General features: G+C 43.3%; 1 protein-coding gene across 1 annotated transcript; it reads left to right on the top strand.

Moving 5' to 3' along the window:
* The first annotated feature begins 820 nt into the window (after positions 1 to 820).
* On the top strand, positions 821 to 15,002 carry tpd52l1 (tpd52 like 1). Its single transcript, XM_072362135.1, has 6 exons — positions 821 to 937; positions 7,556 to 7,674; positions 7,807 to 7,955; positions 9,252 to 9,353; positions 12,437 to 12,497; positions 13,423 to 15,002. The coding sequence occupies exons 1-6, from the start codon at positions 919 to 921 to the stop codon at positions 13,543 to 13,545; spliced, it is 573 nt and encodes a 190-aa protein (XP_072218236.1). The 5' UTR covers positions 821 to 918; the 3' UTR covers positions 13,546 to 15,002.
* The last annotated feature ends 133 nt before the right edge of the window (positions 15,003 to 15,135 follow it).

The following is a 15,135-nucleotide window of genomic DNA, read 5'->3' as shown; positions in this document are numbered from 1 at the left end:
TTTTTGACAGATTTACCAGCAGTCAGTTTGAGTCTACAAATACCAGCCTTTGTGCAGGACACCCTCCTTTTTTCAGCATGAACTAAGCCTCTGTTCTTCTCCTCAACCACAGCTGTGACTATTATTTTAAGTCAGTAGGGGTCAGAAGCACACCGTGGGAGGGAAAACTTAGAACTTTCTTTTTCTTGCATCAATGGAAGTACAATAATAGGTCACTTGAAATATATGAAGATGAATGTGAAGAAAGTAATATTTTGACGATTTAGATTATTACTATTGTACAGTGGAGTTTTTAAAAAAAGGCATAATTAATGATAGGAATAAGGTCTGAACACTGCGAGGCAATAGGAGAAAGAAATGGCAGTAAAAGGCATTTTACTGAAACAAGTATTAACACGCAAATGACTCGTACTTAACCGTAGTTTTCAGGTGTTTGAATATTTTCACGATATTTCTTTATTCTGCTTCAGTATATCTCAAACAGAATTTACCACCAGCATTTAAACTATTTTTTTTTAAATTTTAATTACATTTCGAAGTCAACTTTTATTCGCAATTTGGTGCGTTTGTGTCGCAGGTCTCGGGTTTACCTGTTTTCATTCAAGAAAACACCAACAAACGCATAATCGTTTTTAAATTCACTTTAATTGACTTATTTAATTGTTTACATGCTTTTTTATGTACCAATATGTTTATATATATATGAGTGAAGATCATAAAATAGGTCCAGTGTCAGTTTTAGTAAATTACAACCGCGTGAACCTATTGGCTGGTGCTCCAAGCTCCGCCCATGAGCTTCCTCAGCTCGTGACATCGAAAGAAACCTCACTGGTTTTGATCTATCTAGCGGTGCTGCGAGTGCTACCTAGTCTCGACTGATTCAGAAGGTTGCTTGGGGAGTTCACCTGTGTGGCACCTATGGAAACCAGACAACAAGGTGAGTCGGCGTCGGCTGCCGCTTATGACGGAGCTTTATCATGTCTCAAACAGGCGCCACGGCTGCCATGGGTCACTTCTGTTTGCTGTTGATCTGATAATGAGCTGAACTTAAATGTTTGCTTCACTGACCGCACGCGCCACTATAAATGACGCTGGCTGAGGAACGAAAAGAGAACGATTATGACAATAAATCGGGAACTATTCAGTCACTTATTGTCATAGTTACGGAGCGACGACTTAATCTCCACTTATCCTTTAAAAAAGCTGTTGTTTAAACTGTATTACCTGTTGTGCTCGAATTGGTGTCTGTTTTTTTGACTGGATTAAGAATTGATGAGAGACCTTCACAGGTTCAAAGTGGGACTTTGTGGGTCCAGCACGTATACTCTAGGGCTTAAGACTATTTTGGTTCTATCTAATGTTTTTAGTGCCCGAACTTTCACATATTTTTTTTAAACTGAGCCAGACAGTTTACTACTGAACCCTGAAATCAATGTATTCACCATGTTATCCTCGCATATTTTCCTGCATGTTCATTGCTGCAAGGTCTTGTGAATCCAGATAACAGTGCATGCTTCCCTTTGAGTTGTATTTAGATGGCATGAATGTCCCTGTCCTTTTAACTCACCAGGCTGTGATGGACATTAAACTTCTCTGTTGTCCATGGTGCCATACCCAGTGTTGTCAGCTGTTTTAGTTTGTAAAGTGTCCTAATTCTTGTTTTTTAATGAGTCTACACTGAGCCGACCAAATACAGCTGTGCATCTACGTGTGTGCAGTCCGTGAGATAAAGCTGTGTTTACCCAGGTAGGTAATTGCATTCCTTTCCATTCCAGGCCTAAATGGGAACCTGTTAAAAGCTAACATGGAGCCAGAGAGGCTGTGAGTCCAGAGTTGGAGCGAGAAAAAAAGACTCATTGTTCAGGATGTTTTGCATTCATTATGGGAACATGAACTCCCCAAAAACTTTCCAAAGCATAATAATCTTCTTACATGTTGTCATAGGGCAGTAATTAAAGTCTGTGAACCGAGCTTTTCTCTAACCGTCGTGTCCTTGCAGCAAGTTAAAACCTCGCATTTCAAAGGTTTAGATACAGTATATACACTATTATGGCTGTTTATCAACTTGAGCACTAGTTGAGCTTTAATTGATTTTTCTAGCCATATGACCATCGCCGGGCCTCTGATTTAGTGTAGCCTCATGACCACTGGGCTAAATGGTAATCTTGTGACCAAAGGTATTTCACCCCCAGAAAAAGGGGAGGGAGGAGTGGAGTAAAGACAGACGGGGATATTCTTCCATGTTTAAACATAAAATCCACCTGCCAGTGAATGGTGCAGAGAGTCGATATCATGCTAAACTCTTTGAAGTGCTTTTCTTCCTCTCGAATGAAGATTCGTTTAAAAAAAAAAAAAGAAGTATTTTTGACACATGCAAATGCACGTAACATGAATCTGACTTTTTTTTGTTGGTTTGTTTGTTTCTGTGTCACACCGAACTCTGCTATTTATTCTGCCCTGATCAGCTGGTCAGAGTGTGGAAACGGAGGGAAATAATAAGTGAAACTGGCTTTGCGCTGGCCTGTTTCCTCCCGTGGCACCGGAGTATGGCGTAACAAGATTTCATCTTCCATTGCTGAACAGCCTGAGAATGCTGTCCTGCTTCTTTTAAAGTGATTTTTGAGGACCTTGTGTGGCACCAATTTTTGTTTTTTTCTTGTTTAAAGGAAGTACAAATGGCAGTAATCGGGTATATCCTGTTTGAGGAGCTCAAGAATATTAGAATGGTTTCACAAAGGTGGAAAAAACAGACTTCCTGTTCCTGTGCAAATGAACGGTCAGATAAACTGCAAGGGGAACAAGCCTCGCTGTGATTGGCAGGGCTGGTGGACACAGATCCCTGTGTTTGTGTGTCTGTAACCAGTTTTCTTGTCTCCCCTCACCCTGCTGCTTTGTTGTGCTGCAGAGTTGTACTCAAGTGTTCTGAGTGAAGCAGTGGTGGACTGGGGCAGCATGGGCCCTGGAGAGGAATGGGTTAACTCAGCCTCAAATGAGGGAGAGCAGGGTAAGACGCAACTTTTGAAACAAAAGCAAATCCACACTGAATCACACACAAATAATAAAAAGATAAGGAGAAAGAAAACGGCTTCTGTGATGGAAGCGGCATCAAAGTATCCCCGATCAGGGTGGCGGTCGAGGCGCAGCATCCTCTAAAGTTGTCTGTAAAGATTAGCGCAGCAGCACTTGTTGGCTGACGTGATTCAGTGTTGATTTAACAAATAATCCGGAGAGTGAGTGTGGTCTGAGTGAGTAAATCGTCCAAATAAGGTGGGCATTGTGTCACTTTTAAAGAAAGACTTTGTTAAACACAGAGCTTTAGTTTTTCTTTCACTGTTATGCTAATGAGCTGTGCTTCCATTTATGAAATTGGAGGAAAATTCCACATCTGAGTTTTGCTATTAACCCCTCTGAGAAGCATGTTTCAGATAGGTTTAGCAATCCTGAGCAGTTTTCTCAGATGACTCATGCAAATATTTACTGCTTGTTTTTCACTTTACCCCTTAAATAACCACAAATTGAGTTCATGCCGAGTCGTGTAATGCGTTTAGTCTCCGCTTTGCTTTTCAGATGCACAACATTTGGGTTTGTCATAAATGTACGAGTGGCCTCACAGAAGAGAAAAAACAATCACGCCCACACGCTCTGCCATGTTGTCGCCTTTGAGCACGCAAAGCTGCCAATTTGCTCGGACCTTTTGGTTAATCCTCACACAAAATAAGTGTGCACGCACAACCACAACACACCAGACTGTCCCCTGCAGTTACGAAGGGCTTTAAGACATTCACAGGCTCGAACCTCTCAGTTCAGAAACTCATGAGTGAAATGCTTTTAAAACCCAAGTTAGAATGTACTAAATTAAACAAGCTACATTTCTAAGATACTGCCATCATCTGCCCTAAGAATCACTGGCCTCTGCATCTGTTCAGGTTCCAGATGAGTTAGCGGAGACTGACTGAGACAGATGGTAAATGGTAAATGGACTTGTACTTGTATAGCGCTTTTCTAGTCTAGCTGACCACTCAAAGCGCTTCACTACATGCCGCATTCACCCCACTCACACACATTCATACAGCACGTCTTAGGATATAACTACGTGCTTTCTAAGCATTCACACACATTCATACCCCCAATGATACACTGGGGGAGCAACGTGGGGTTCAGTGTCTTGCCCAAGGACGCTTCGACATGTATCCTGGGGAAGCCAGAGTCGAACCACCGACCTTCCGATTGGTGGGCGACTGCTCTTACTCCTGAGCTACAGCCGCCCCTAGATACATCTGCTGTCTTTCGTCTGCATTGTGGAAAACTGCAGTTGAGTTGTATTTTCCAAATAAAGCTGTTCCCAGAAACCAGGATCAGATTCTGGAATGTGTTTAAGTGAGAGTGGGAGATTGGTGCGATGTCTCAGTACAGAAAGTCTTTTTGTTTCGCTCAAACCAGTCAGGAAGCATTTTGATCTTTTCACAAAATGTCCGCTCTCCAGAGTCTCACAGGCACTTTTAAAGGGCTCAGATTGTGTTTTTATGTCACTGTCAGTTACATTTGAGATGAGCTCAATCCAGCGCTTTCTGTTTTCTTCAAAGTACTTTAAAATGTACTCCACTGTGACTTTGCTCAGGTTTGAATCAGGGTACGTTTTATCCCTCTGGAGAGGAATCGAATCGGAGGGTCTCATATGGGGAGGACTTGGCTCCATTGGTCCAAAATGGGGAAAACCTGACAGATTGGGGTGAAACCTCAACGCCGGGGCGGGATCAGTGGTGCCACACGTCAGTGTCGCACCCTGACAGCTGGGTCATGTCCACCACTTGGGATATGCACTTGGACAGCACAGGTGACAAGGGATGCAGACTATAACCAAGAGAGTAGATTACCTTTCGCTTTGGTTGAACATCTGAACGTACAGTTCCCGTCAGGGCTATAGCTGCCTCTGATGTCATGTTTTCTGTATTTTATTGGGCAATTAGTTGTTTTAACAATGTGCAGGGATTAAATGAAGAATTTAAATAATGTTATTAATACTATAATTCCGTGAGAAATGTGATGTAGTAATATTAAGGCAGATTTAAGATGTTTTTTGAAGTTCCAATCAATAAATGCTTGTAGGATATTTGTATTGCACTGATCCCTTACTGTTCAGACCATGTTGGCCCCCAATGGAAAAAGTTAACCAAGTAAATAAAAGAAAAGTTAATAAATTCAAACCCATGAAATCTTTTATTTTACCTCCATAAATCCAGGAATGGATGGTATGTTTAGTGTTCAACCAAGGCTAAATGTCTTGCTGTTGTAGAACATGGTTAGCATATAGCATTAGCAACATGAACGTGTTTCTGACTGTAGACATGATTATTAAATGGCGTAGTTAAGTGTAGTTCTGTGTGGTGCAGGATCATGAGTGTCAAAAATCATGCTCGGCTTTTTTGTAGGTCTTTTATTTTACAACCAATGTGATGGCTACAAACAAAGGCTGTGTTAGCTAAGCACGAAAACTGCTTAAGTCAAAGGAAGATTATGATGCTAAAAAGGAAACATTTTAGCTAAAAGCAGACCCATGTTAGCTTAAGGTAAAAAAAAAAAAGTCCTTTTTATTCCGGCACAACAGCAAAGCTGAACTTGAAAAGCTCTTTCATAAAACTTGTCTAAGCAAAAAAAAATATATATATATCCCCGTGTTAGCTAAAAGGAAACCTGCTGTGTCAGCAGTTTGGAAGAGCCAAGCTGTGCGAATGTTACTAAATACAATACAAGTCGCTAGTTTCCATGGAAAGAATGTTTTCCTTGTCGTGTCCACCTCTTGTGTGCGAGTGTTCTGAAAAGAAAGAAAACGTTACCAGGACTCCCCTTTGGCTTTTAAATACATTGTCTTGGCTGTGTAAACATGAACAATACTTGATGCACTTAGACGTGAAAAGCTTCCATTTGTGCTACATTCGTTTGAAAGACTCATTGTCCTGCTGTGTAATGTTGGTAGAAATAGCTCCCTGCTATAGAAGAGCCTGTCTTGTAGTGTACTGCTGCATGCTGTGCTGTGAGTGAAGTGGTTTGAACGACATATGTGTGTGTGTGTGTGTGTATGCATGCATATATATGTATATATATATATATATATATATATATATATGTGTGTGTTAGTTGTTTGAGGAGCTGCTGAGCCCCCTGTTATCTTTGGTTTCAAAGCACTAAAGTGTCCACTGGTTTCTAGTAGTAACAACTATAATCGTAGAGACGGCATATCTTGCAGAATTTAGTCTTTACTGACCCCACTGTCTCCTCAAATGTCTTATGATGCGGCTCCATCAAGAGAGAGGACACTTCGCTGCAGGTACAGTAATTCTTTTCATTTCCATCCTGTCAAAATGGTGCAAAAGTTCCACCAGCAGGTCCACCACAGACTCATTGATACAATAACCGGCATGCGCTGGCCTTTCTTGTGTCGAGTGTACACACAATGTTCCGCTGTTGCTTTGTCGTATTTGTTTCACAGATATCTTTTGGGAAAACCTGCAACAAACGGGACAGATCGTACTGATACTGCCAAACGGTTTACTTTTATTCTTTATTCTTCCTCACCTTGATTGGAGAGAGCAGGGCTTCACCCTGGAGTCAGGCCTGGGTCAGAGGCTTGTTGGCGTGACCTTTTGTCTCAGGATACAGTTGAGATGGTTTGGGCATCTGGATGCCTTATAGATGCCTTCCAGGGAAGGTGTTTTGTTTATTCCCCACCTGGAGGGGGTTTCAGGACAGACCCAAGTTGGAGAGATTATATATCTTGGCCCTTTGGGGAACACCTCTGACCCAGAAGAGTAAGAGGATGTGTCTGGGGAAAGAGAGGTCTGGGGATCTCTGCTTATGTTATAATGATGGATGGACAAATGTTGGTGTCAGACACACAGTTGATTTTACTTGTGATGCTTTGTTTGGATCAGTGTTCTGTTCCTTACCTTAACATTTTGGGTCAGATCTTCAGATCTCTTTCTTCTTCTTTGCGCAATAAGGCGCTGAAACCTATTATCCCGCCTTGAAATGCAGTCCGCCCGTTGAATCTGAAAGCATCGGGCCTGTGTTAGTGTACGCTGTAGTGTCGGTCTGACCGGGGCCAAGATAATCCAGGTTAGTTAAGCCAGATTAGAGCCCTGCAGGCTGCAGCCGCAGATTACATAACTATCAGAGACGCAGTCAGACATGGAGACAAACGCTCAGATGTGTGGACACAGTCACAGCAGCAGGAACACAGACGCACCCCTATGCAAAAAAGCATAGGGAAAGCATACAACTTAGAAACCAAGAGAAGGGAAGTGGGTGCGTTTTAAAAGTGTCTGATTGTGTTGGCAGCAGCTGAAAAGATATATATATATATATATATATATATATATATATATATATTATAACACATTTATTGAACTAAAGTGATTCCGTATGAAAGCTGAAAGTCACAAAGTTCCTCCAGAAATAAAATAGAACAAGTTTGTTTATCCACTATCACTGTCTTCTGTCACAGTACACACACACATATGAGAGTACATTTATCTGTCTGTGTGTGTGTCTCAAACAGGGTTTCTGGACTCTGAGCCGCTAAGAGAGGCTGATGAAGATTTGGTGTCTGAAGTGAACCTGAACAACTCCATGATGACAGAAGAGGAGAGGGAGGAGATTCAGCAAGAGCTGTCTAAAGTGTGCAACCACGCCCAAATGAAAACACACAAGCAGAGCGTTAGCCAACAGCACAATGACTTTCAATGTGTTGTGTGACACCTGTCAAGTAGCCCCATGTCTTTCTGTGTGTGTGTGTGTGTGTGTGCCCAGCTGGAAGAGGAGATCAGCACACTGAGGCAGGTTCTGGCGTCCAAAGAGAAGCAGCACGCAGAGCTCAAACAGAAGCTGGGCATCACTCCCCTGAGTGAGCTCCGAAACAACTTCAGCAGAAGCTGGTACGACATGCAGAGCTCCACGGCGTAAGTTCATGTCTTTATGGCAGACCCGGAGAGATTTGGGCGTTTGAACGGAGCGTGCGTGTGTGTCTCCAGTTGTGTGTTGCAGCAACCAATCGCAGAATATGTTCGCTGTCAACATGGATGCCCTTCAAAGGATGCACAAACTCAAAGAAACAGCCAGCATGATCTCAGAGTTCAAACTAAGTGTGTTTTCATGAGACACCAGTATCCAAAAGCCAATTAAAAAGCATAATCCTCTGCTAGTAGCTGCACAGCATGTGTGCGGTTTCTTTGTTGATCTCTGTTGTCCTTGCTGGAGCAGCCATCACAAACCTGATTTTAAAAACACCGCCTCGGGTTGTTGTTGACCTCGGAACACGATTAGCAGCAGATGTTCACCGCTTTCAGTGGAAATTCTGAGTTTGTGGTAAATGTCAGTTTCCTACTGCCGTAAACACTTTCTGTTGATGTTGTCTGCGTTTGCTGCTTCTCTCTTCTCAGATTCACAAACTCGATAGCGACGACTTCCATGAGAAGTGCTGTTTTTTTTATCCTGGTTAAAATGCCTTCGGAATCGTCCAGAAATGTCAGAATAACGAAACACTTTTTAGATTATTTGTGTTCTGGCAGCTCTGCTTGTTTTAACCTCCAGATGGGACATATTTGAACTCACCATGAATCACATGGCACGATAATAGTGAGCCTTAGACATGCTGGTTGTTAATCATCACAGTTTGCTCTCTAAGCCGTTGAACTATTCCTTTTAACATTTTGGAGTCAATCGGTCTGTACTGCAGATGAACAATCAAATTTCCTGATAAGACGGCCAGAGCCGGGCTTTTACCCAGACACCAAGAGACAGAGAAAAGCAAGTGGATAGTCTCTGAAGGCTGCTCCTCTTATCCAGTTACGCTCTATCCTGAAGATCACTTTACACTCGCAGCCTCCATCCTCATCTATTATGCACCAGTGTGACCGCAGGAGAGTGAGGTCCTGGGGAAACTGGGTAATGCGGCCACACGATGGCTTGAAGCCGCTATATGTGATCCAGATGTTGAAAAAGCCCCAACATTAATGTAAAACGCAGGGCGTTGAAAGACGTTACATGGTTTCATATTCAGTGATTTTGGACGGTGTTTATATAAAGATTAATGTACATGAAGATAGTCGGAATCATTCAAAATATACCTAGACTTATGAGCTGGTCTGTTTCGCTTGTGTTTGTACGTGTGTGTGTGTGTGTATGACAAATATTTTCACTCAGAGATGTACGATATGGCCTACTGCATTTTCTTTTTGTGTGTGTGTGTTTGTCAGCTACAAGAAAACGTCAGATACGCTGTCCACAGCAGGACAGAAGACCTCAGCAGCCTTCAATAACTTCGGTAACGCCATCACCAGGAAGTTCGGAGACATGAGGTAAGCAGCGATGTCGCATTTTTCAAATCGATTCGTCCAGGGAGGACAAAAAACAACTCATATTCGTAAATATCCAAGAGAATATCTCAGATATATCTTAGATTAAGTTGCTGCCTTTTTAGTAGTGTTTTTTTGGAGTCAAGGAGCCTCACGGTCTCACTTTATAAGACTGGTTAAACCATATTTGCCTGCAGAGGATTACTTAATTAGATACTTTCCAATCAGGTTTAGCAATCAGGAAATACTCGTGATTTTAGCTCAGAATCAGCGTACAGTCACAAGCATCCTGACTTTTAGCACACATTGCCTCGTATTTAGCCTTTCCAATAGAGAACAACCTGCTGCTTTGGATGAGGCAAACATTGCTGCTTACATCGACTGACAATTCAGATTTTTGGGAAAGCAGCAGGGAATACGACAGATGTTGCATCCTCTCACGAAAGATGACCTGCCAACAGTCCACCGTTACCCACTGGATAGAGTTGCGCCCTTTTTGCAATAATATGCCGGATTTCCTCCTTCTGCTAACCTGCCAAAAGCTTGAGACCGAGACGAAGTAGACATAATAAGCTGATCCGCAGCACTGTCTCAGACCCGGAGAGCTTGAGGAGAAATCTTAAGGGTCACTTACTTTTATCAAACTCAAAGGCAAGACTCATTTATACTCTATGTTAAATATGCAGACGCATACTGACGTAGCCATCTGTCGTGTAAATGAGCCTTTACTCTTTCAAACAATCCAGTATAAGCCCTCCTCTGCTGACTAAGCTTTTCTAGAAAAACTCCTCTCGGTGGTTGTTTCCTCGCTGTGCGAGCATCGGCATCCTCGGGGAGACCGTTTGTTCACGATAAAGATCCATTATCGGCCCCAGCGTGCCTAACCTGGTTTAACCTGTTCCTCTCGCCCACCTCCTGACGCACTGCCCTTTCATCCAGCCCTGTTTTTGCTTTGTTTCTTTATCGTTGGCTGTCCATCTCTGCGTCATGGAGGGCAGAGTTGTGACTCTTGCTCTGACCGGGTCAGAAGAGCTCGGGTTTATGTAAGCCAGCATTAAGCCGCTTTGCTCGCAGCAAAGCCCGCCTCCCTCAGCCACTCTCTTCCTCTTGCTGTCGACCTCTGACGGGGCCGCGGTGCTCTGTTTGAGATGCTGAGAATAAAAAGAAAGACGGACAGGAAACACATGTGTGCCTGTATTGTTCATTGTGAAGTGAATGGAGCACTTTGTATATATGGTGACAACAGCCTGGAGACTGACCTCATGTGTGGCAGGACAGGCATGTTGCAGAGAGAAAGAAACGCTCGTGGAGATCAGAGACCAAAGCTGACTGACGAGTCGCCAACGGCAAGAGATCATGTTCGTTTTCCAATGCTGAAAAACGGAAAACAAAAACAGTTTTTAGTCCGAACGACTGCGACCTTTTAAAAGAGAAAGTGCATCTGGAGCGAAAAGGGAAGTAAAAAAGTAAAAATACCAGTTTGTCCTGTAGAGACTTGCGTGTCCGCAGTGAGAAGTGGTGAAAATATCATGCAGTTAGCAGGTTTTCTTATCCTGCACTGTGTTCAAATGTCTCTAGGATCTGAATTATCCAAAAAGAACAACAATGTATTTCAATCATTGCTATATTCCAGCTTGGCTGGTCTAGAGTTGCTGTTCCCACGGAGGTACGTCCCCTGTTTGAATAGTACATTAAGCGTGGATCTCTCACTTGCATGGGATTTTTCAAACTTCTGGAAACACCTTCTGACCTCCATGTTCACATATATTCAGTTCCCAGGAAAAGTATGCTGTGTGTGTATCATTTTTTTTGATGGCATGCATCACAGTGATTTGATCTCAATTGACAAAATCCCCACATTCCAACTTTTTGACAGTTATGACTTCTCTTTCAGTGCTAACTCTGTTCTTTTTCTGAATTGTGTGTTGTGTGTGCAAGGCTTTAGGTAATCATTCATTTGAGGAGGCTGTTTTACTCTCCTGTGAGCGTGAGATGTTGCTGTTTTTGTGCGTTTCTGTTGTTTGATGTCAGTTAAACATTTCCACTGTGTGACAGAAAGTCCTTAAACTCGGCTCCCGAATGATTCAATGCGACATTGTTCGCTTTCCTTCAGTCTGCTTCCTGTTTTGTTTTTTTTAAATGGCGAGCATCAGTGTTTGAGCAACGTGAACTGTTTTTCTGAAAGTATCTAAACTGTTTTCCCGTCTCCCTCCATGCTTACCAAGGTCCAACTCAATAGGGTAAGAATGACAGCTGATTAGCCACACCCATTGTTTCTTGGCTCCGCGTCAGATCGGCTGATAACGCTGACGGCAAAGTGCGGCCTGAGTCAGCTGAGGAAATGTTGCCGTCATGCTGGACGGCAGAAATCATTCAGGTGCTCCTCTCCACCGAGAATCAGCCCTAACTGATTTCGGCCTCGGAAAGAGCGAAGGGAATTGAATCATGTGAGCGAGATGTCACGAACTTTCCTGGCCGTCCTCAGATGCAGCGAAGTGATAAAACCAGGCTATTTCAGGCCAAGCTAACAAACTGATTACAAACCGTGCAGGAATTGCTTTTTTTTTCCCCCTTGTTGATCTGATAAATGATGAGATGGCATGTGAACGTAGTTCCGTATGTCGCTCCACTGTAGATGTGATATCCCTTTGTTCATATGGAGGTTTCGGCTGCTTTGTCTCAAACAAACAGCTTCTGCAAAGGCGATTAATTCCCTGCTGGTGTTTTATATCTGTCTTGCTAACTGTTGCTGTTGCTTTTGTGTGTTAACTTGTGCTAATCACTGACTCTTCTCTCACCACGCTCTCTGGGGACAGTTACTCTGTCAGACACTCTATGAGCATGCCCGCCATGAGGTAACCCTCCTGCCTGCTTCTGTATCTGCTCATATGTACGAGAGTTTGACCCGTTTACTGTTCCTAGCTTTTTATTAGCTCTTTATAGCTGTTATTGTTGTTGTTGTACTGGCTCAAATTAGGATTTACAGACCACTTTGGGGACAGGGGCACCTCAGGGGCAATGGTAGAAATACTTTAGAGTTATTCTAAAAAGAAAAGTCAACAAGATTCTGTGTTTTTGTTTCACAGAAACTCTCCCAGCTTCAAGTCTTTTGAGGAGAAAGTTGAGAGTACAGTTTCCAATATCAAGGTAAGCCGGGCCTTTGAGTGTTTGCGTCCGTGTGTGTGTCTTTTGTCATAAAGACAGAGAGTTTGCGTCAGTAAAACTGTAGTAGGCCGTATTTACAGTACGTAAAATCAATCTCGTGGCAAGAATCGCAAGGAGAACGGACGTATCAATATGTTGCTGGAAACAGACTCATGGAAGCATGTGTTGATATTAAGCTGTCGAGTCGCCACAGTGTTCCGAGCCCTGCAGGCTTTTTTTTGGAAAGCAAGAAGAGGCCAAAAAAAGGTCTGAAAAGCGTTCAAATCGACAAACGAGCGTCAAGCCGGCAGCAATGAACGCATTTCTGTGACACGAGAACAATTGCATTTATTGTGTCAGTCAGATCAAAACTGGGCAAGTTTAGGTCGGACTGACGCAACAATGCATCATGGTATTTTCAGCCCTACTGGGACCCCAAACTGCCAGAGGTTGTTTTTTGTTTTTTTTATATGTTATCGACAACAGAAGAAGTTATTCTTCTCATGATATGTCCCCATCTAAATTTCTCAAACACAATATGATAGCTCCTCAGTCATCTAACTCATGATTATGTAGATAAAAAGGAAGAAGATACCGCTCCGGTTGCTGCTTCCAGGCATCATAAAGAAAAAGCAAAACACTGTAATCTGTGTAATTACTGTAATTACAGTCTGCCCTGTGTGAACTCGCACCGCTGTTTACGAAGCTCACCAAGCCCCCTTGAATGCAGCGGGCAAACCCAAAATGTAGAAGCTGCGGTGGCCAACATTTGAATCTCCTTGTCCTCATCCTCTTGTCCACGCCCTGTAAATGTTTAACCACTGTCAGATTGTAAAAGTGTGCCACCTGCAGCCCGTGATGGTGCAGAGGGGAGGAAAGTGACTCATTACTCATTCATTCTTTTCACTGCATTTACGTGTCACACCAGACCAAGGTTGGAGGCGCGGGGACCGGCGGCAGCTTCGACGAGGTCCTCTCATCCGCAGCAAACGCCAGCTCTCAGGCCACGCCCACCAACAACTTGACGGACAGCGCCGAGAGGCCGTGTTAGAGCTGCGCCACGAGGCGGGACTCCAACCAGAAACTGCATCCCTGCTGTGTCGCGGCACGTTGCCGAGCGTCCACACAAAGCTCTGACCGAAATGGCACAATACTCCCGTTTGATAAGCGTAGACAATCTTGTGTAAGTCTCATGACCCTTCTGTGAAATTCCCTGCAATCCCACATAATTGGACTTGACCAAAGTTACGTGTCTGTTTTGCTGTGATTTTTGAAGGCTCAAGACGCAGGCAGGGTCGGATGGGCTCTTACAAGGAGACTAATGAGTGCAATGAGCCTTCAGTGTTTTTCTACATTTAGTGTTTAGGGGCTTTTGCTGGATTTGACTTGGGTAAAATGAAACGTCATCTGCTCTCCAGAAGTTCCCAAACCACACCAGCCAGCAGGTAAACCTCAGGTGAAGAAGGAGGCTGAGCAGATTTGAACTTAAACGACCTAAACCCTGCGTTTCTGGCCTTTTCTTTTCTTTTTCCGTCACTCAGCTCGAGCTCCGCTTGTTTGGGGATTGCGTATTTGCCCTGTTGTCGTGAGAGAAAAACCATCGCAAATGGGATTCCTCAGGAAAAACTTTAGAGCTTAATAATTCCTTCGTTTTTTTTAACGTAGACACAAGTGGAAGCAGCCATGTTGGATCAGCCCGAGGACACCAACTGCTACCTTTTTACACCAAAGCGACGCTTTTTAACACTTAACGCTGTTCGGGGTTAGTGTCTGACTAACCGCACACTGTCACCGGCTGAATGTTAGACCGACTAAACTACTTTTAAATCACTGCTCACTTTAATACACATTTCCCTGCAGCTGAAAGTCACAGCTGAGGCCCGTTTGAATTTCCCATCATGCCGATGGCTCTCACATTTGGCGACACGGTAGACTGAACTACTCTACATGAAGCATGAAAACATTGTGTGTGTGTGTGTGTGTGTGTAGAGCACTGTGAAAAAGCATGTTTAATATATGGGCGTATTTTATCTGCCAACTGATCCACGGCTCGATCCGAACTCCTCCCGGTGCGACACTAACCGTATTTAATACCACAGCACCGCGTGGAATCACTTTCACTTAACTGGTCTGGTCGGCCCCGCCTCCTCGTAACTTTGCCATCAAAGCGGCGCCCCGTCTTTAGCGTATCACCCACATCTCAGAGTCTTCCTTTTTGTTTGCTGTGGCTTCAGAAGAGGAGGGAGTTTGAGATGTCTTTTTATTGAAAGTTGCATCAAACATTCCAAGAACTGAAAGAGCAGTTTGTGATTGGGAAATGGCATATTTAACACTTGCAAAGGGTTCAAGTAAAGCAATCGCCTGAAAGATACGAGTGTCCCTGCACCCAAAGACAGCACTGCAACAAACAGCATCATAACGTTGTGTTTGATATATCCGTCTGTATTCACCTACTTACATAGACATTTTTATGACTGATGTTTAAAAATTAAAGATTGTTTAACCAAATCTTTTAGGACATGGCTGGGTTTTTTTTTTCCTTTTTCTACAGTATACCGAGAAGGATGGTTGATCTAAACATAAACGAGCGATAAAAGCTTTGATGTGAAATTCTCATCCTCAAACGACGTCTCGCTCCGTC

Source organism: Leuresthes tenuis, unplaced genomic scaffold, assembly GCF_036924035.1.
Source record: "Leuresthes tenuis unplaced genomic scaffold, fLeuTen1.0.hap1 SCAF_13, whole genome shotgun sequence".
NCBI classification, from domain to species: Eukaryota; Metazoa; Chordata; class Actinopteri; order Atheriniformes; family Atherinopsidae; genus Leuresthes; species Leuresthes tenuis.
Note: the sequence above shows the minus strand (reverse complement) of the source record. Positions and strands in the feature narration are given on the sequence as shown.

Coding starts and splice junctions, on each gene's coding strand:
- tpd52l1 (XM_072362135.1), top strand. Junction 7,956..9,251: donor GACATGCAGAGCTCCACGGC/GTAAGTTCATGT, acceptor TGTGTTTGTCAG/CTACAAGAAAACGTCAGATA. Junction 9,354..12,436: donor AGGAAGTTCGGAGACATGAG/GTAAGCAGCGAT, acceptor TTTGTTTCACAG/AAACTCTCCCAGCTTCAAGT.